Source organism: Dromaius novaehollandiae, chromosome 5, assembly GCF_036370855.1.
Source record: "Dromaius novaehollandiae isolate bDroNov1 chromosome 5, bDroNov1.hap1, whole genome shotgun sequence".
NCBI lineage: Eukaryota > Metazoa > Chordata > Aves > Casuariiformes > Dromaiidae > Dromaius > Dromaius novaehollandiae.
The window spans coordinates 13,432,883-13,452,863 of record NC_088102.1 but is presented as its reverse complement, the minus strand read 5'-3'; the positions used below and the strand labels follow the sequence as shown (position 1 = coordinate 13,452,863).

The 19,981-nt window shown below is 45.4% G+C and overlaps 1 protein-coding gene and 1 long non-coding RNA gene across 2 annotated transcripts in view; one reads left to right on the top strand and one right to left on the bottom strand.

Annotated features, from left to right (window-relative positions):
• LOC112989956 (uncharacterized) overlaps window positions 1-19,981 on the bottom strand; it is an 87,122-nt gene that overhangs the window by 23,803 nt on the left and 43,338 nt on the right. The gene's annotated exons all lie outside the window — the stretch shown is intronic.
• DIO3 (iodothyronine deiodinase 3) lies at window positions 2,016-3,661 on the top strand. Its single transcript, XM_026111416.2, has one exon. It carries the CDS (start codon window positions 2,246-2,248, stop codon window positions 3,068-3,070), a length of 825 nt encoding a protein of 274 aa, XP_025967201.1. The 5' UTR covers window positions 2,016-2,245; the 3' UTR covers window positions 3,071-3,661.

Below are 19,981 nucleotides of genomic sequence, written 5' to 3'. Positions count from 1 at the left end.
AATAAAAATTAAAATGAGATTAATTTTGCCTTGTATTGGGAGCTCTCATGGTAAATTACATAAAAATGAATTAAGCTTTCCAGACTCCCATGAGGGGGCTAAGTATTAATTCTCTCATTTTATGGAGGTTAGATGTGAGGTATAGAGACATGCACAGCCTCCCAGGGGGAGCTGCAGGTCCTCGCAACCTCGGAGGATCAGCAGCCAGGTATCTGTAGTTGGCCGCACAGAAACGGGGCGCTCAGAGCGGATGAACACATTGCACGCTCGGGTCACGCACCCCAAAGTCAGCATGGCCATCACCTGCGCGAGCAGCAGCTAGAGCAGCTCGGGAACGCGTGAGTCACGTTTGCACGGCAGACGGCAGCCTTCAGCATTTCGGGCAATGCTAACGCTCCGTGCTCAAGAAGTGGTGTGCGCGATGCAAGCTGTGAACCTCTGATCAACTCGGCGGCACGGCTGTGAGCAGAGCTGGCAGTTTCGGTCTAGCATGGTGTCTCTACAGATAGACCCCAGCTAGATTTAAGCTACTTCTCTCAGGTACCGGTCTCAGCTTACTGCAGCAACAAGGGTTTTCAGGCGATAAATTCCTCCTGATGGGTGAAGACTCCACGTGCTCAGCTCTGCATGCTGCAAGCACCTTGCAGCTGATGCACAGCCCAGCTAACCGAAACTAGCTCTTGCATGTCCACACTGCAGACACTGCAAGTGTCCATCTCACCTTGTCCACGAAGTGGCACTTCCACAAGCTGTTTAAGGGCTTTGCTAGGCATACTCACATGAGAAGCTTTCTTTCTACTGTATTTATCTCCCACTTGACAACAGCAAAAAGAAAAAATTGCTGCCTCCTCCTGGATCATTTCAGTGCACATCCACACTGACTCACAGCCCGTCTCGAGGCAGCAGGATCCCCAGTGCGACCCGAGGACACGACGGAGGCCACGTTCTCCTGCCGCCCCCGGGCCCAGGGCACCCCTGCTCACACGGGTGACCTGTGGGGCCGCGCCGGGGCCCTGCTCTGCGGGGCGGTCGTGGCCGGACTTCCCTGGCGGCCTCCCGAGAGGTGACGGCGTCGAGCGGGGAGCAGGCGGCGAGGCCGGCACGAGGCGCCGCCGCTCACGCCCCGCCTTCACGCCCCGGCGGCCTCGACGGCCCGCGGGGCCTCCCCGCTCCCCCGCGGGGCCCCCGGCGCTTTTGGGGCCGGCCGAGACCCCGAGGCGCGGGGAGGCCGGGGCAAGGCTGCTCCGCGGGGGCGCCCGGCAGGCCGCCGTGGCGCAGCGCCCGCGGGCCGCGCCGCCGCCCCCTTCCCCCTCATCCTCCTCCGGGCGGCGGGGGGCGGCACCGCGCCGCCGGGGGACGCCGGGGCCCCGCGGCCGCCCGCGGCGACCGCCACCAGCGCGCGGCGCCGCCGCCGCCGCTTCTCGGGCAACAGCTACCCCTAGCGGCGAGACGGCCCCGGCCCGCCCTCCCGCCCGCGGGCCGCGCCGCGCCGCGCTCCGCCTGCGCCGCGGGGCAGCGCCCGCCGGCCCCGGCCCCGGCCCCGGCCCACCTGGCGGCCGCCCGCGCCCCGCCCCGCCCCGCCCCGCGCCGCGCGGCCGCGCTCCCCCTCCGCAGGGCGCGGGGCAGCCGCCGTCCGGCCGCGGCGGCGGGAGGATGCGGGTGCCGCGCGGCAGCGCCGCGGGTTCGAGCCCCGCGTCCCCGCGCGGCGCGGCGCGGCGTGGCGGGAGGGCGGCGGCGGCGGCGGCGGCGGCGGCGGGGCCGGCGGCCCGGCCCTGTCACCTGCAGGCGCTGGCGGGACGGCGCCGCCCGGCACAGGGCGGGCGGGCCCGCGGCGGGGCCGGGCCGGGCGGCCGCGCCTGTTGCACCGTCCCTGGCGGGGCGGCCGGGGAGCGCCCGCCGCCCTCTGCGGCCGGGCGGCCGCGGTGCCCCGTCCCGGGCGCTCCGCCGGGGCCGGACGGCGGCGGCGCCCTGCTGGAGCGCACGTCCGTCGTCGCCGCCGCCGCCGGGGCTGCTCCCCTTTTGTCTGTGTATTTTTAGGTCATTGGAGTGGAGGGGTAGGTAATCCCCAGGCTCAAGTTCCAGAGGGGCGGGTTCTGGCCGGAGGTGGAGTCACTTTTCATTTAAATCCCCGACTATAAAATGGGCTTAAAGAGAAGCGGGCTCTCAGCCGTGCCGCGCAGACCCCGGCAGGCAGGGTGCGCGGGGGCCCCGCGGCAGCCCGCGCCCGGCAGCGCCAGCCGCGGCGATGCTCCACTCCCTCGGCGTTCACACCTTGCAGCTGCTCACCCAGGCGGCCGCCTGCATCCTCCTCTTCCCCCGCTTCCTGCTCACGGCCGTGATGCTCTGGCTCCTGGATTTTCTGTGCATCAGGAAGAAGATGCTGACGACGCCCGCGGCGGAGGAGGCGGCCGGCGCCGGCGAGGGGCCGCCCCCCGACGACCCCCCGGTCTGCGTGTCCGACTCCAACCGCATGTTCACGCTGGAGTCGCTGAAAGCCGTGTGGCACGGGCAGAAGCTGGACTTCTTCAAGTCGGCGCACGTGGGCTCCTTAGCCCCCAACCCCGAGGTGATCCAGCTGGACGGGCAGAAGCGGCTGCGCATCCTCGACTTCGCCCGCGGGAAGAGACCCCTCATCCTCAACTTCGGCAGCTGCACCTGACCGCCCTTCATGGCCCGCCTGCGCTCCTTCCGGCGCCTGGCCGCGCACTTCGTGGACATTGCCGACTTCCTGCTGGTGTACATCGAGGAAGCGCACCCCTCCGACGGCTGGGTCAGCTCGGACGCAGCCTACAAGATCCCCAAGCACCAGTGCCTCCAGGACAGGCTGCGGGCAGCTCAGCTCATGAGGGAGGGGGCGCCCGATTGCCCCCTGGCCGTGGACACCATGGACAATGCTTCCAGCGCCGCCTACGGCGCCTACTTCGAGAGGCTCTACATCATCCAGGAGGAGAAGGTGATGTACCAGGGAGGCAGAGGACCCGAGGGCTACAAGATCTCGGAGCTGAGGAGCTGGCTAGACCAGTACAAAACCCGCCTCCAGAGCCCCAGCACGGTGGTCATCCAAGTGTAAAAGGACCCGGCGGGAAGCGGAGGGGTGGAGAGGCGGGGGGCGGACGGGGGGGAGGTGGAGAGGGAGACGGCACGGCGGGGCGGACGGCGGGAGCTGCCTCCCCCCGGGGACGCGCGAAGGAGGCTGCTGTGCGAGCTTTCGAGCAAGATGTGCCATAGTCCTTTCTCTATTCAAATCATGTTGATTTGCCAGCCACGCTCTGTCAATACTGTATTTCCATGTGCGTTTTGTAAATAACTTTTTTTTTTTTTTGGAGAAGCGTTTACTATTTTTTAAGGAGGCTCTCTTCCTACGGGATCTGTTCCCAGCTGTGTGTGTGCGCGGGTGTGTGTCTGAAAAGTTGTGTACAAGTGCTCCGTGCTGCCTAGCAAGCGCTAACTGGGATTTCTAGTATTTCTTTGTGATGACCGATTTTGAAATGGGTTTCTCTAATGCCAGGAAATCGCGTCTGATGTTGTCAAGTACTAGAACTGCCAATAGCCAGAGCTGAACGGAATGTCCTATTTATGTGGGGGGGTTTTGTAAGACGTTCGTTCACTTTTTTTTTATGACTTTTTTTAAATAATAAAGGTTGAGTAAATACACGTCCAACCTCGACTTGTCTCTCTCTCTAACTCACTTCGGAGCGCCGCGTTCGCTTTCCCTTTCGCCTACCTTGCGATAGCCGCTCCGCGGCCGAGGCGGGGAAGGCGAAACTGCGGGCGGGGGAGGATGCGCGGCGGGGGGCGGCGGGCCGGGGCCGGGGCCGCTCCACGCCGCGCTGCCCCGCCGCTGGGCGCTGCGGCCGCCCGGGGCCTCGGGGGCCGGCGGCGGCCTGGAAGAGCAGGAGGTCCCCGAGCGTCCCCGGGGGCGGTCCCAGCGCTCGCCCCCCCGGCGGGGAAGAGCCCCCCGCAGATGCCGCCGAGGCCGCGAGGGAGCTCTGCAAAGCCCTGCAGAAGCAGCGGGGCTTCAAACACCTCCCGCTGCGCCTCTAAACACCTCCCCGTCCGTGACAGCGCCGGGACGGGGAGCCCCGGCTGCTGGAGCCCCTGGCTAAGGGCTCGCCGGCTGCAGGCAAGCCCGGGGAGCCGCTCTCCGCAGCTGGGGGCCAAGGCACGGCAGCAGCACCGAGCTAAACCTGCGAGAAAGCTGGGTGCGAGGGCATTACAACCCCTGTCTTGTCAAAGACAATTTTCCTCTGTCCCCGTAGTGCCCCCGTCCCACGACATTCAAGATTAGATTAAGACCTAGCCCCTGCGGTCGTTCCCGCCACCAATCTGCATTCAAACATGTACCGGGCGGTCCCAAAGACCGCGCGTAGTTAAACCAGTTCCCGAGTTTCCATCCCTCCCAGTAGCCTCTGCCCTCAGCAGCAGCTGCAGAAGTTCAGCGCCTCTGAAATTCAGGCCGCCTGGGCTGAGGTGCTGAAGCACCGCCTTAGGTGCCAGCTGCAGGTTTCCCCACCTCTCTGGCCACGGAGCCCAATTCTTCGGCCTCTAAGGCCATTTGGGGCTTCACCTTCCCGCTGCCGTGTGCCTGGGCCACCCGCCCGCCTCCCGTGCGAGCGCCCCCCGCCCCGGCGGCCGTCGGGCAAGACGAGCCCCAGCTCCGCGGCTCGCTGCTCCCGGCTGCGGGCTGGGCACCGGCGCCCGGGAATCGCCCGCGGCGGGGCGGCTCCGAGGCGCAGCAGCCCCCCACTCGGGGCAGGAGCCCGCCGCCCCGCAGCGGCCCCGGGACACGGCTTTGCCCGCCCGTGGACGCTGCAGTCTACAGAGGGAAACTTGTGCTACTGCCTGAGCACTTTGCAGTGATGCTCTGCGTCTCCAGCCGGGATGCAGCCGTGCATTAGCCTCACCTCTACAGCCCCAAACAGAACGAACTTTCTTTTTACAGGTATAGATATGTGCTTTTCCCCGCTCCTCGCTTTGCAAGCATGAGGCTCGCACAGGAAACACGGTTGCCTCTTACATCAGGATGGAAACGCTCCGCTCCCTTTAAACGTTGTCCCCGACATGGGAGCAACCGAAGTCCTTTTGGCTTGCCCAAAAGGAGGGGAGAAGGGCCGAGGTCAGCTCGCACCGGAGTCCAGAGCAATGAGCCCCACGGAGGTGCCCGCCGGCCGGCAGCGGCGGGGGGGGCAGGCAGGGCAGCCCGGCTCCCGGGCGGCACCTCGCAGCCGCGGTGCTATCCGCCGGCTTCAAGCACGGACACGTCCCTGGGTCCGCGCAGCGCCTCTCCCAGCCTCACGGGCTCTTTTTTTTTTTTTTTTTTTTTTTTTTTTTTTTAATACTAGATGCTAGCGAGGATACACGCTAACCTTCCCCGGAGGTTTCGCCCCGACACGGAGTGTAAACCTAGGACCGGACTCGGGAAAAGAAGACAAGACATGAAACATAAACATAAGCGAGCTCTTGCAAACCCGCACGGAGGGTCTTCTCCCAGGAGGCAGCCGTAAAGGACTTTTTTAGGCAGCCTGCCGACCCCTCAGCTCGGCCGGCTCTGCCCGGGCGCCCCTCGCCACCCGCGGCGCCGGGAAGCCGCGCGGGAGCCGAGTCGCTCCGCAGCGCTTACACCGGCTCCCGGACGCGTGTGAACGCCAGAGCCGATGTGAGGGGAGCGGGAACCTACCTGGGTCCGCGCAGACGTCGGGGACGGCGAGCCCATCCTGCGGCTTTTCACACCCGTCCTCGAGGCTGCGGTCGAGTCGGTCGCGATCGCTCGGGCTTCCAGGGCAGCGACTGTCGAAGCGATTGTTTTTCCCACAGTTTGGTTTTCCTTGTTTTACAACAAAGCCCTTCTTTGCTTTCTCACCTCGTTATCTTTTTCTTATCCGCTTTTGGCATGCGTTGGCTGTAAGCCGAAGTTAGGGGCAGCCCCCCCGGCCCGTCCTCGAGGACATTTTCGGTTATGTGGAAAGAAGCGGACTCTGTCCTCACCAGGCTCCTAACAGCTAAAGAAACACTCTCGTCCTCACTTTCCGCAACTAGCAGATTTTGGTCAAAGGTTATCGAAGGCCAAAGGGTTTTTATTTATTTCTAAATACGTCAGCTTTCTAAAGCTACATTCCTCCTTTATACAGAACACAGAGCTCTTATTTATCACTTTCCCTTTAATCAGCAGCAGAAGAAAAATTTGCTGTGAATGCCCGGAATCCCTGAAAGAGATCACACTTTTGCGCGAATCAAAGTTATTTGCTCTTACTATATCCTCCACTTAAAATGAATCATGAGCCTCCATCCCAGTGAGCTTTCTCAGGGATACTTGTTTAGCTCAGATTAGAACAATATGCTCTGCATCTAAAACACTCCGTGTCAGAAGCCTTTCCAGTTGATAGTGTATTGAGAAATGTCCTATCTTTAAAACACATTTTATTGCCTTTCCACCTCCCAAGTGCATGACAAACAGAAGTCAAAAAGCGGCGAAGAGATTTATCGAACAGCAAGAGATCTAAGTGGTGATTACGTGTTCTGTCAATAATTAATTGAATTCTATCCTCAGCATAATCACATACAGTCCTCAAGCTGGGAGGGGAAGAGAAAGGAGGAAGTTGTGGTGTGGTCGGAGGGGGATCTCAGGACATGGTTCCAGTCATTAAAAATGTGATGTAACATTGCAATCTGGTGTATTCTCAGGCACAAATGGGGGGAAAAAATCGAATCCAACCACTAAAATATGATTTTCTTTACAGCAGTCAGACAGCAAAAGCACTTGTTTTCATTACTTTTTTTCATTAATTGTTTTCTTTACTACTTTTTTGCTGGGGATTTAGAGGTGTTTTATGATGAACAGACCAATGGTCTTACTCATTTGATACACAAGCTATATGTTGTAGCTTTTATATTGTTCACCATATACTAATTGACTATATTTGGTGTTCCTAATGTTTCAGATAAACTGGAAGAAGAAAGAAAAATCAGTGCAGTGGATTACCATGTATCAAAATAAAAATCTAGAAATGACACATTCAAAGATTCATGCAAGCAAATTGTTACTCTGACACTAATTTTTTTGTACTTCTTCCAGTCATAAGGGAGATCATCATATCATTATTAATTTATTATTTACTAAGAGCTGTTAGAGTGCTCATTTGGTACACAAATGCAAGAAAACAAAGGGCTTGATTCAATTTTCACAAAAGTTTTGCACTGGTGTAACTTCAATGACACTGGTGTAGTCACTTCAGAACCACCTGGGTGTAATTATGATCAAAATCTGGGCTACTGCACTTCCTTTGCTTTTGTGATGGTTCAAAACCTCTATTTTCCTACAGTATGCTGTGGAAAACAGCCAGATGTTTGAATATAGAGCTCAAAAATCATTCTCAAGTTCCTCTTTACTGACACTGCCGGTGTCCTCGATCCAGCCAGAACTTAGCAATGCCAGCACAATCCGTCCCCATTCTGCACCTTCCCCACACTGGGAGAGCTGTAACCCCCATAAATATACATTCCCTTTTATTTGCTCAGGCATAGCCTCTGCATGGTGTTTTGAGCTTTAGATCAGGTACTCCCTCGTGACTTTTGGTTTTAAAAGCTTTTAAGTATCCAGCTGTCAAAAGGAATCTGGCACCTGCTTCCTTCTCTGCAAATTTCTCCTTTCAGACAAATTCTTGATGATGCCTCTTGGAAAGGGGTTCATTTCTGACCTCCGTTTAACTGACTACTCCATGTACTTCTTGTCTTTTTGGCCTTCCACCTGCTTCTTCAGAGATTTTGGAAGTGCTTTAGAGCTGTAAATACACTAATGATCAACTGCCAAAAATATCTTAACTGGAACAGTAATCATTATTCAGTATTTCCTGTGTGAAACTACAGAAGATTAAAATCTAATATATCAGCTAATTTGGTATATATAAGAATTCTTTTCAGTACAACACTTACTTAAGCTTACAAAAGCAAAGATCCCACATTCTGGTCTACGGAGTTTCTGTACCCATTAAGCTTACAAGGTCAGGCCTGTCATACTCTTCTTTCCCTTTTCCAAACTTATCTTTCTCTCATTTGCTCCTTGAAATGGAATATTAAATGAAAACCCACACTTGCAGGCAAGAAACATTTTCTTCCATTTCCTTTCAAGAAATATCCCATCTTGAAAGGAACTTTAGGACTTGGCTGGAAAGGGTAAATTCAGTAGTCCCATCTCCTAAGCATTGCCCCCCCGGTGCCCCGAATTACCTTGACACAGAGGTGATCCCAGAATGTCTGGTAAAGACAACATCTAAGGACTGAACTTCTTATTGGCAACATTCAAGGATGAATTGGGCACGCAGCCACTGGCAGAAGGAGATCCCATTATCTGTTACAGCATAATGGCACTGTTATAATCTGTGAAGTGATCGAAATTTTACTGAAGCCTCTAGCAAAAATGGCACAGCCAATGCAAAGACCATGGCAAAGCCTTCTTACCTTTCATCTGTCCTCTCTCTCTCTCTTACCTTCTTAAGCTTATACAGCTTATAGAGTCTGGATTTGACCGGACTTTCATAACCATTCCAGGTTAACATTTCTATTGCCTTGGGAGCTCGTGCTTTTTTGCCTGAAGAGTTGGTCAGAATGTAAATTCCTTGCAGAAGCCATTTAAAACTGAGTATACTTATTTAATCACTCCAGTTTATCAGGCACAATTCCTCAAACGATGTGACACACTATGGAATTTAAACTAGCCCTTACAGCTCAGAAGCTCATTTAAACTACAATAAATGTGAAAAAAAATGTGTTGAACCATCTTTCTGAGCTTTCTCAGAGCTCATACACCTTCAAAAGCATAATTAAATGCCAGTATTTTCCGTGCCAAAGAGCTGATGGTGGAAATAACTTCTAAGAATAAAAATCATCACATAAGCTGAGGATAAATTTTAAAAAATAAATCCATGCAAACTGATATTTTATTAAGTTACAAATAAATTTTAAAACATACATGCTACTACTTTTTAAAGTAATACTGACCTTTATAAAAATATGGGACTGGGCTGAAGAAATTCTGGAAATTGCAAAATCCGAAGCAAGAAAAGAAAATGGTTTTGAGTTATTTGATCACTTAACATTTGTGATGAAGGACAATCAGGAAGGAATAGGGCGCAAGGCTGCTGTCAATTGGATTTGCAGCACATGGACATAGAGAACATACTGTGCTACTAATTCTTCAGACACATGCATACAATTGCAAACAGAGATCAAAATTAGTGTTATTGGAACATTGGGAAGGGAGTTGTGCATTTTACAGAAGGAAATATTTATTTCAAAAAGCAATAATTGTACCAAAAATTAAGCAAACCACCAAGTTCATTTCTATTTCTTCTGACTCTAAGTGGAACATATCTATTGCACGTCTATCAGTGAATAAGGAATAGTTCTGGGGAAATATGAAATATTAGATGGAACTCAGCTGTGTTGTTTCCTCTAATTCATTTTACCTTTTTTTTCTTTTAACTGTATATTGCCTTCTCTAGAATGCATACCACTAGACTGATTACACTGAGATCTAATTTTTTGATGCTCATGCAGATCTACAGATTTTTCAGTTACTATTATTCTTTAAACATGGAACCATCACCCAGAATTGACCCACAAGACTTCTCCTATGCCTGTGAGATGCCTTCACTTGATTTACTCAGCCAAAAAGCTTCCAAAATTATCTGTGGGGAGGAACAAAGGGGAATAAAAAAAAGAGTAGATTGAGGAAGTAATGTCACTGATCTTGCTTTCTGCTCTTTTACCGATTGAATTTCAAAGACTTTAGTTCTCATGAAAAAAAGAGGGGTTTGGAGAAACTCAGTAGTGATTTATTGATAGAATTGAAACAGAATGCTATGTACAACAGAGAAAAATCTGTATTTCTTGAAGATGGATAAGAAGCTATGTAGAGGGAAGGGTATTGTCACTTCCTGCAGATACTGCTGGAAGCTAGAAAGATCTCCCTTGTCTTCTAACAAATATTGTGTTACTCTGAACCTGTTTTGGGACCTTCTGGTTGTTAATAAATCTAATTTTTAGGAAAGGGATTTGATCAGAATGAAAGTTCAGGCTTTATTTTATCTTTCCAGTAGTTGTACATGTCCATGACTCACAAATCATTTCCAGATTTGTCAAGCTTCTTTTGCTCAATGAGTGAAACAGCAACTCAAGGGTCAGAGGATGGGGAAAAGCCATCTAGCATATAGGATCTCAGAGAGGCTGCAGCACTGCATTACAAATACATGAGATATGGCCCAAACTGTGGGGTCATGCCAAGAGGGAGCTGATTTTCTATTTCTCATGTACAGCGCATGACAGTTGACAGATACACACAGCTAAATATTTATTGTGAAACCTGATACTATTTTTAATGCCAGGTGAGCAATCAGGACATTCATTGTAATTCTCATGATGCTTGTTTTTAGACCATCCTGCTGGATGTGTCATCATTGTAAAATGGAATTTGTCTTTTGGAAAAGAAATCAACACTTAAGCCATGCTTCTGAGCAAGTCAAAAGACACCCAAGGGTATGATCGGCTTGTATGCTTTACTTTTTAAGAAGGCCAAGGAAAAGCATCTCTGGATGGGACTATAATTAACTGCTGCTTTAATGCAGAAAATCAAAGAAGGTTCCTTACTGATGGCTGTAAATTCATCATTAAGGATACCACTCAGAGTCATTTGGCATGACATTTTTTATGCATGGAACAGAAAAGTGCAGTATTAGCTCCTGAGTGATTGGATGAATATTGCATCCATTAATGGGGACATCAGAAAATGTTTCCAAGCTTTGACTTACCTCCTACACAAACCCAGAAGATGTAGATTGTTTTGCTGTTGCTTACTCATATTTTTTGGTACATTTTTTCAATCTGTCCGAGATCCTGGTTGTTTATTTGGAAACTTAATATCATTACATAGTGTAGATTTTACTACTGACTCTGAGATCACAACAGTCTGGTTGAGTTCATCGTGCATTATGAAATCTGCAGGATAGTGGGCAATATGAGAGCGAATCAGTTGCACTCCTATACCAGATAAAAACTTCTTGGTTCACTATTTTGGGAAGATGATGGAGGCAATTGGTAGATCCGAAGTCCAGTAAAGATAGATACAATTTTGATTGAATGTTTTATCCAACCAAACTGCCAGTTCGACCTGGCTAAAATATTAGGTCATTCATGTGAAAACTGCAAAATTATTCCAGCAAAGAACTCATTAAAGCATAATCTAAAAACTCAAAGCATCTATGCTCATATTTTCATAAAAGACCACTTTGTTCATTTAGAATATTTCATTTCTAAAAAAGCTTTAGTTTAGTTTAGCCAGATTTAGTTTTCAAGAAAAAAATACATAAAAATGAAAAGTTTCATTTTCCATTTCAGCCCACTCAAAAATCTTCTACTTTTTCCAGTCATACAAGTGAAATAAAATATACATTATTCAACTCCCCTGCTCTTCCATCTTTCTTCCTGTTCACAAATCATTAATGAACTGGTTATGATCTGTTAATCTGCTTTTTATCCACACACTTCATTAATCAAACTACATCAACAAATTTCAGCCAAGAACATATCAACTAATTGTTCACTTACACTATTCATTTAACTGTGATATATAACCATCACCTCTATGAGTGGTGTTGGATATCTGATTTTTTTTCACAGAGGAAGTAGCAAACATTAAGTCATGACATTCCTCAGATGTGAATTTTCAGATGAATACTCATTATTATATGTTTAAAAGTTACACAAAGTTTTTATCCAGGCAGCAGCTCTATCTACCTTTAAGTCGTCAACATGCTTTCAGTGTTCTGACCAACATATTTTATTTTACGATGTGCACAAACTATAGGTATAATTTATAGGATAGGCTAGGTAATGTTATTTTCCAAAAATTGGTTAGGTTTCAATATTTAGGCTTCCAGTAGAAACAATTTTTTTCCCTCCATAAATAATAGTAAGGATCCAATCACTCCAGAACAGGCGGATAGTTAGGACGCCCACCAAGAGCAGGAGGTGCTGGTACACATCCGGGCCATGCTCATGGATTTGAACCTGGAGTTTCCATATTCCTGACAGTGCCTTCACCTTTGAAATACACAAAGCATTTCCTTGAAACTTTGGGGGAATAGGTATTGATCAACATTTGTGGGGTAAGGGGTGGAAGAGAGATTCATCACTTTCCTAGCAAAGCTAATTTTTCAGGGTATAAAAGAGGCAGGTTATAGTCACGAGCAAAAAATCATGTCATATCTGTGAGGCTATGATTTATCTGAAGGTAATTATCATTCTTTATTTTATTCTGACCAGAAAGTCTATTCTGACTGGAGTAACTTTCCCACTGAAAATTTACTTTTAGCCAGTACATTCCCACATAAAATCACTTTTCTTACAAACCAGCATTTACCAAAAAAAAGCTTCATTCGGAAGTTTCAGGCCAGCTCTAGGATGGACTTTCACATTTGCATGTAACTGAATTTGCTGTCTGGTCAACACGCTTATATAGCTGCCTCTGCTGAGCACAGGAGCAAGCATTATTGTATAGGCAGACATGCGGGCCACAAAAATCTTTGAAAGCAATGAAACATTACCATCAATGCAAGCAGCAGTTCTCAGTATAAATAATTGTCTTGTCATCTCTCCCCAGGCTCATCCTCTTTTCTTTCTTTCTCTCCCACCTGCATTCCCTCAGAGATGTTCTTTCTCCGTCAACATAACCTTGTGTTATTTCTCTGCAGCTCTGCTGCCCTCCGTTCCACGATCTGGCATTACAGTGAAACTTCCAAGAATTCCACTCTCTGAAGCATTATGAGTCACACTGTAGTCTTCAGCAATATTTTTAAAACACCAATGTTTTTTTAATCACTCTCGAGACCCACAGAAGAAAGTAAGGATATTATCTTGCTAACTTACAGTCGTGGCTGTTTTTTCTATTGCCACCCACACTCTCTCATCTCTCTCCAGATACTCTGCTCCAGTCTCTCAATAGTGCAGGCATATGGTATTCGAGCATGCCAGAGTCTGACTTCAAATTAAAGTCATTTTTTTTCCTGTAAGAAGGACGGAGGGGCACTAAGCCTACAACCATTTGAGAACTTTCTTTAAATAAGAGTTTTATTAGGGTCTGTAATTTTAATAAATAAAGGGTATGTTATATCACAAAACTAACATAAAAACATCAGATCTGAGCAGTAATTCACCATATCTGGATACCAGCAATGCCACATGTCTGACATGTCAGCAGTAGAGCAGAATGAACTGGTGCAGCAGTGTACGTAAGAAGGGGAGAATTCCTGCCTGCTCCCTTCAGTGCTCTCCAAAAACCTCACAAGGGAGGAGCTGGTTGTCTTTAGGAGCTGTAGTTATAAATATTGTTCCTGATAATAAAAACGCAAAACTTTATTTTACTACTTGAAGAGCTTTGCATTTTATAAGAAAAAAGAAACACTACTAAATTATGGTAAAGTTATCAGTTCATTTTCATTGTGTGTTTCAAGGCTTTCTCCTTTCTCTTCTGCGTGAGGGATGAGGCAGCTTATATTACAACAGACTCATTTGCAGCTCAGGATAGAAGATCCATAGATTGGCATTATCTTTCTTTCAGTAGCTCGTGACACGCTAAATAAATATACCTCCAGGTAAGCACATAACACTGGACAATGGCTGTTGAATAAAGAAGATCCCTAATGGCAACAGCTATCTGAGCTTCTATAGAGATCAGCTTCTTGCATGAAGCATTCGAGGATGCCTGGCTGTGCAATGATAGGCATTTGAAAAAGCTACCAGGAAATAAGATGGGAGGATGAAGAGACCTAGATTTCAATTTACCAGCTGATCATTTGAAGAAAGTACATTCTTAGGACTCAAAAGTTACTGAAAAATGGTCAGTGAATTTGCCTTTGCAAGAGATGGTTGAGAGAACTGTGAAAATAAACACATCGTTGAGAAATGGAGGTAGGATGAGTGAGATTTGCTTAGGAAAAGGTGAGAACAGTGTTAAGTGAAATAGAAAAGGAACCATATTAAATAATAGCGTTAGTGCAGAAAGCCAGGAAGCTAAGTGTGGTAATTGAGACCATTCAAGAAACAAAGTTAGGTGAGGGTTTTTACATATGTATGTATGGATATGGATATATGCACACATATATATAATACTTATACGAAAAATATTCATAATACACATATATATGCTTTTTATTTGTATATATGAAATAAAGCACAGTCATACTGAATTTGCTTATGCTATGTTCAACCCAAATAGGGTTTTGCTGCCCCACTGCCTCATATGCAGAAATGCAGAAAAGCAATAAACTTGCCTTTCCTTTTAGTAGCATTTGCTTCTACGCTACATATCTTTAAGAAATCTTGGCCATTTTTTTTACTTGATTTTATCCTGATCCTTACCTTTGGGGGAAGCTGTAACTATCAGACCAAGATGCTTAAAAATTACTTTATTCACTGCATTGTGTTGAGATTAAAAAGAAAAGGATCAATTTCCAGGAAACAGGGCCAAAATACTAGCACAGTTGTCTAATGTGAAGCTTTTAAATCCATATTTAGCCTCCTAACTATCAGTAAGTTGTTGCACCTCAGTGACAGACATCCACAAATCCCAATGAAACACCATGAGCTATAACTCAGCTAAAAATCAAACTCTTTTTAAACTCATTATCATTACAGGTTTAGAAGCCCATTTAAACACAGAGATCCCGTTTTTAAAATCTGTTGTAAGACTGGAGCAGGAACAGGTTCAGATCTTTAGTAACTGCTGACTTTGTTGATCAGCTGTAGAGATTTCCATTTTCCATTGAAGCTACCTTTATCAAGAGGACCCCATTAAACCTCTTCTGTTGCATTAATTTACATTAAATAATGCACATATAATAAAACATTTCTATTTTAAAAAAGAGAATAGCTCCATCCACTCAGAACCCCCATTACTACGGTTTAGTGCTTTCAATAGAGCAGGATGCAATGGACCCTACAAACAGCAAGTGGTCTGGGCAGCACCCCTCAGGGTTAGTAAAGAGAATGACGTCAATAAATGATCCATAGCTAAAAATCCCAAATTACTCTGAATCATTCTCCTGACTTGCCTTCCTACTACCTCGTACTGGCTTTTCCAGAATAATTAGAAACAGGCGGCAGCTGCACCATTTCTGTGAGTCTAAAGCAAGCAGATATTCAGAATTGACTTTCTAATTTTCAACAGCAGAAAATGTCAACAGTACAGGCAATTTTTGTCTGAATTTACACACATTTTTTCAGTGCTTCACTGAGAGAAAAGTAAAGGGAATTGTCACAGGAAGAAAAGTTAGCATATACAAAATATGAAGCTATGAAAATTAAAGACTTGTTTTGAAATTTAGGAAGATGATATTGATGTGAATGTCCAGGTCTGTAATACTGACTTTTCTATTACAATCTCAAATTCATAAATGCTAGATGTAGCTGAATAAAAGCCAAAGCCTAGATTAATCCCGGTTCTACAGAAGTTGTCTATATGTATTTGAAAAACAAAACACAAAAAATGGTATTTGAGAGCTCATGAAGAAAATAATGTTTAAATAGTTAGCTATACAGATGTTCAAGTTCAGGAACACACTTACCTGTAAGGACTTTTTGTTTTGTTTATTTCTTGTACAAAATACAGTCCCAGAACTCAATTTTCTTCATGAGCATTCTTTACTGAACTCCCTAGTGACAACAATTTAGTCATAAAAATAAGTGCGTTACTTTATTTTGTTCCCTCTTTCCTTCTTTCTTCTATAAAATGTCTCCTCAAAATCAGTTATGAAAAAATGCAAAATAATACTTAGGGTAATATTTCCAAAGCATCCAAATAATTTAGAAGACAAAGACTGCATGTTTTAACAAGCTTATGCTAGCACAGCAATATGATAGCAGTTACAGCTGTGACAGATTTTAACCGGGAAGAGTCAATGCAAATTTGCAGATGGATGTGTCAGAGTTGTCTGAAGGAGCGTGTGGATAAGATGATCCGGTTACTGTAATGCTGGGATCCACACTTGGATACTTTGGTGCATACTGCTTGGATAAAGCCTCGGGAAGATCCCTCGCCACAGGCCCTTAAACAAATGACGTTACCACGGCACAGGGGGAACAGTCCTCTTGTGAGTTATTAACTGGTTACAAGTTAGGAAAGAAAGGAAGGAAGAAAAGGTCATTTGCTAGAAGGGAGGAAGGTTACTAGCAAGGTAGCACAAGGTCTCTGCTGTTCAGCATACTTACAAGTAACCTCAAATATGGAATAAATAAGAAGTTTATAAATTTTGCTGATGACACAATATTACTCAAGATAGTCAAAACTAAAGTTGTTTGAGAAAAAATATAGAAGCATCTCACAGCTGGTAAAGCGATGCATGAAATTAAATGTCAATTCAACCATGGAAAAAAAGGTATATACACACTTTTGCATGTAATGGCTGTTTGTTGTAATTCTGAACAACAATGCCTACATAGATTTAAAGTGGTTTAATGAAATTATTTCTTTTTATTAATTCAGATCAGTGAGTTCTTGTCCTGATAGTGCCCTTTAATTACATTGAAACTTGGTGGCATTTAGACTGCCAGAGTATTTTTGATAATTGTATTTAGGGATTCAGCTTTTCTGTTTTCAAAGTGCTTAGTAAATACGAATTAACTGTCATAACACTCTGCAAGGTCAATTATCAATTTAAATCTCCTGTCACATGGAGAGAAAAATGAGGTAGTTTAGTTAAATGATTTGCACAAAGGGCTAAAAACATGTCAAGTTCTCCACCAGAAATATGTCATTTTTATTGAATCCCTTTTTAAAAGAAGATATATTAACTTCATTTAACTTTTTCTTTGCAAAGTGGAAAACATATTTAAAATGTAGATATATTTCAGACAGACATTTTTGGAAAAGAAAGGTTCAATTTCTCATTTCATAATATTTTATATTAAAAAGATTAAACATGTTGAAACTGAACATTTCTTTTTTAGCCAAACACTACAATTTAAATGACTCAAAGTAATATCCGTTTGGATCCTTTTTTTCCTGAAGATTTTCATAAAGTTGGGTTTTTGTTCCAACTTGGGATGACTTTCTTTTTCAAGATCCCAATTTTTTTGAGAAAGAAAAATTGAAAATTCATTCCCTAACTGGATTTGCTTATCCATTACAAGCCATGAGTTGATAATGTAACAAGAACTACCTCTTAGGAATTCTTAACATCTTCTGTGTCAAAACTTCTGTGTAGTAATATACTCTTTGCAAATTAATTTTCTACATACAGAGTAGGTCCATGTTGATTAACTTTCCCTGAAGCATACTATGAGAGGTCTGCATGCATCTAGGGGACACCTAAACAAAATGGAAGCATCCTGCCCCAGATGGACCTGGGCTGAAACTGAAGACTACATTGGAAGGTAAGGAACAATACTGCAAAAATTTACGCAATTGCAATAGAGGAACTGACACCAGTTGCAAAGGCTGTGTAGTAACAACACTGAATCCTGATCTGAAATGAAGAGTTCCATCTGCTCAGTCACTTTATAACCCTACATATAGCCTAACTAAGGCTCTATGCATAAGGACAGACTATATTAGGTGACAGCTATTGCCCCTTTTGAATAGGGGACTAATTTAAAAAATTGTCTTTAACAAGAAAGGAAAAGATATCTGAGCAACTAGAATAGCAGAATCTTGCTGGTACATTTATTTATAACAACTAGTTAATAAAAAACTAGAAAAAAATAAAAAACAACGGGAGGACAGATGCATCATCAGATCATAAAGGAATTAGCTAGTTAGTTTATGAACCACTGACAATTATATGGGTATGCCAAGAGAAGCAGGTACTGAGAAATGTGAAAATTCGAAGGAGAGGAATATGGATTACTTTTTTTCCCCCATGGAAGTCATGGAATTCTAGTGCTTACTTTCTAGCATGTCTCACTTCTACTTCCAGAAAAATAATGAAATAAATACTTTTAGAAAAAATATATGAACCCAGAGAGAGAACAACAGCATACTAGAAGCATGAACAACAGAAAACAAGAATAGGATGAAAAAATCGTAGAATAATTAAGGTTGGAAGGGACTGCTGCAAGTCATCTAGCCCAACCTCCTCCTCAAAGCAGGGTCATCTATGAGATCAGATCAGGTTACTCATATGCAGTTTAGTCTTGAAAACCTCCAAGGACTGCACAACCTCTCCGGGCAACCTGCTCCAATGCTCGTCTGTCCCCACTGTGAAAGTTTTTCCTTATATCCAGTTGGAACCTCTCTTGCCTCAACTTCTGTCCATTATCTCCTCTATCCACCACGCACCACTCTGAAAAGCTTGGCTCCATCCTCTTGATGACCTCTTGCTATAAGGTCTACCAAAAGCCATCTCTTCTCCAGGCCAAAAAAAACCCTATTGGTTCAGCTTCTCCAGACAGGGTAAGTGCTTCAACCCCCTGACCGTCTGGTGGCCCTCCACCGAACTCGCTCCAGTTTTAAATGAAAAACCTAGGGTAAGATATATAGCAGACTCACCCCGTAGATAATCATATTTTAGTGGTGAACACTCTTTCAGATCCCTACTTTGTAGAATAGTTCGGAATCTTTCATCTTAGAGAATCTATATATAAGAGACACCATTTGGGAAGATCTCCCTATTCAGGAATGTATATGAACTTTTGATTGGCTTTTAGTGACACCAAAGTCTCACTTAGGCACTTAAATTTAAACATGTGCTTGCCTTCCTGAATAGGTGTAGACTTGAGCGCATATTAAAGTGCTTTCCTGAGTGTGGGCAAAAGTTATTGTATGTAGAATAAAACCTGTAACTGGACTTTATATCTGATTGAAGTTCCTTTCAAAACTTTAGCCACAAATGATTCACACTTCCACAAGCACTGACAAAACGTTATGAACTGCAAAGTAATTAAAAAAGTGAAACAAAAGATATCTATCCATAGTGACAGATAAACTGCACTTAAATTTGTAAATGATATTGGATCATTATGAATGTTAGTGAAAAGAATGAAATACAATGCAAGGGAGCTCAAAATATCAGACTATGGAACCCAAAGTTGCTCGCTTTGCTTACACAAAATTCCTATTAAAACAATAAGGTGTGCAGAATTTGGCTCCTGGATATAGGAAATAAAAGATCAAATCCAAACCCCTCTGAAGTCAACAGGAGACATTCTTCTGACCTCAAAGGGCTTTGGATATGACCCAAAATTAGATTCATTCTGGAAAAATGCAAGCTAAAGGAAATAATCATTCAAAAAGTAGCTGGGAGAGAGATTTTTGGAAAACCTGGAAATTAAAGAATACCTAGGGGACTCTGAATAATATATGATACATGACAAGAGCTTATGAACACTGTTACAAGATTATACCATTTGCAAAAGCTTATCAGCCTAGACATGAAGTTGGAATGTAAAATAGAGAAGAAAGAGCCCTTTTCATCCAGTTAGGGAGCAGAAGTCACAGGGATATCACATCACAGTGTGCAGGCAGGTCACTTTCTATGGAATTTACAATGTGCCAAGCATCAAATAAAAAACACAACAATAAGAAGTCATCAGTCCTATCTGGGAACTACTATTTTCTCAGCTTTCCTCCTAGACATGAGTCTACCAGTATTTGCAAAGAAGAAATATACAAATAGTTTGCAGGTAGGAATTTACAGTCAGACTTCAATATGAGGCAAGTATCACATTTGTTACTTGATCTCCTTCTCATTTTCGTGATGGAGGTCAACAGAGCCTCTTAAGATTCCATCTTTCCCACTACTGAACAGTTCTTACACACAGATATCATTTGCCGAACCGAGGATGTCTTTTTTCCTCTACAGTGGAAGGACACTGACTTTCATTCTCCTAAACTCCTTGCTGCCGTGACATGAAGAACGTTTCTAAGAGCATAGATGTACTTCAGTAAAATAAGAGGCCTGACCTCATTCTCAAGACCAAATGCGCTCAGCATATA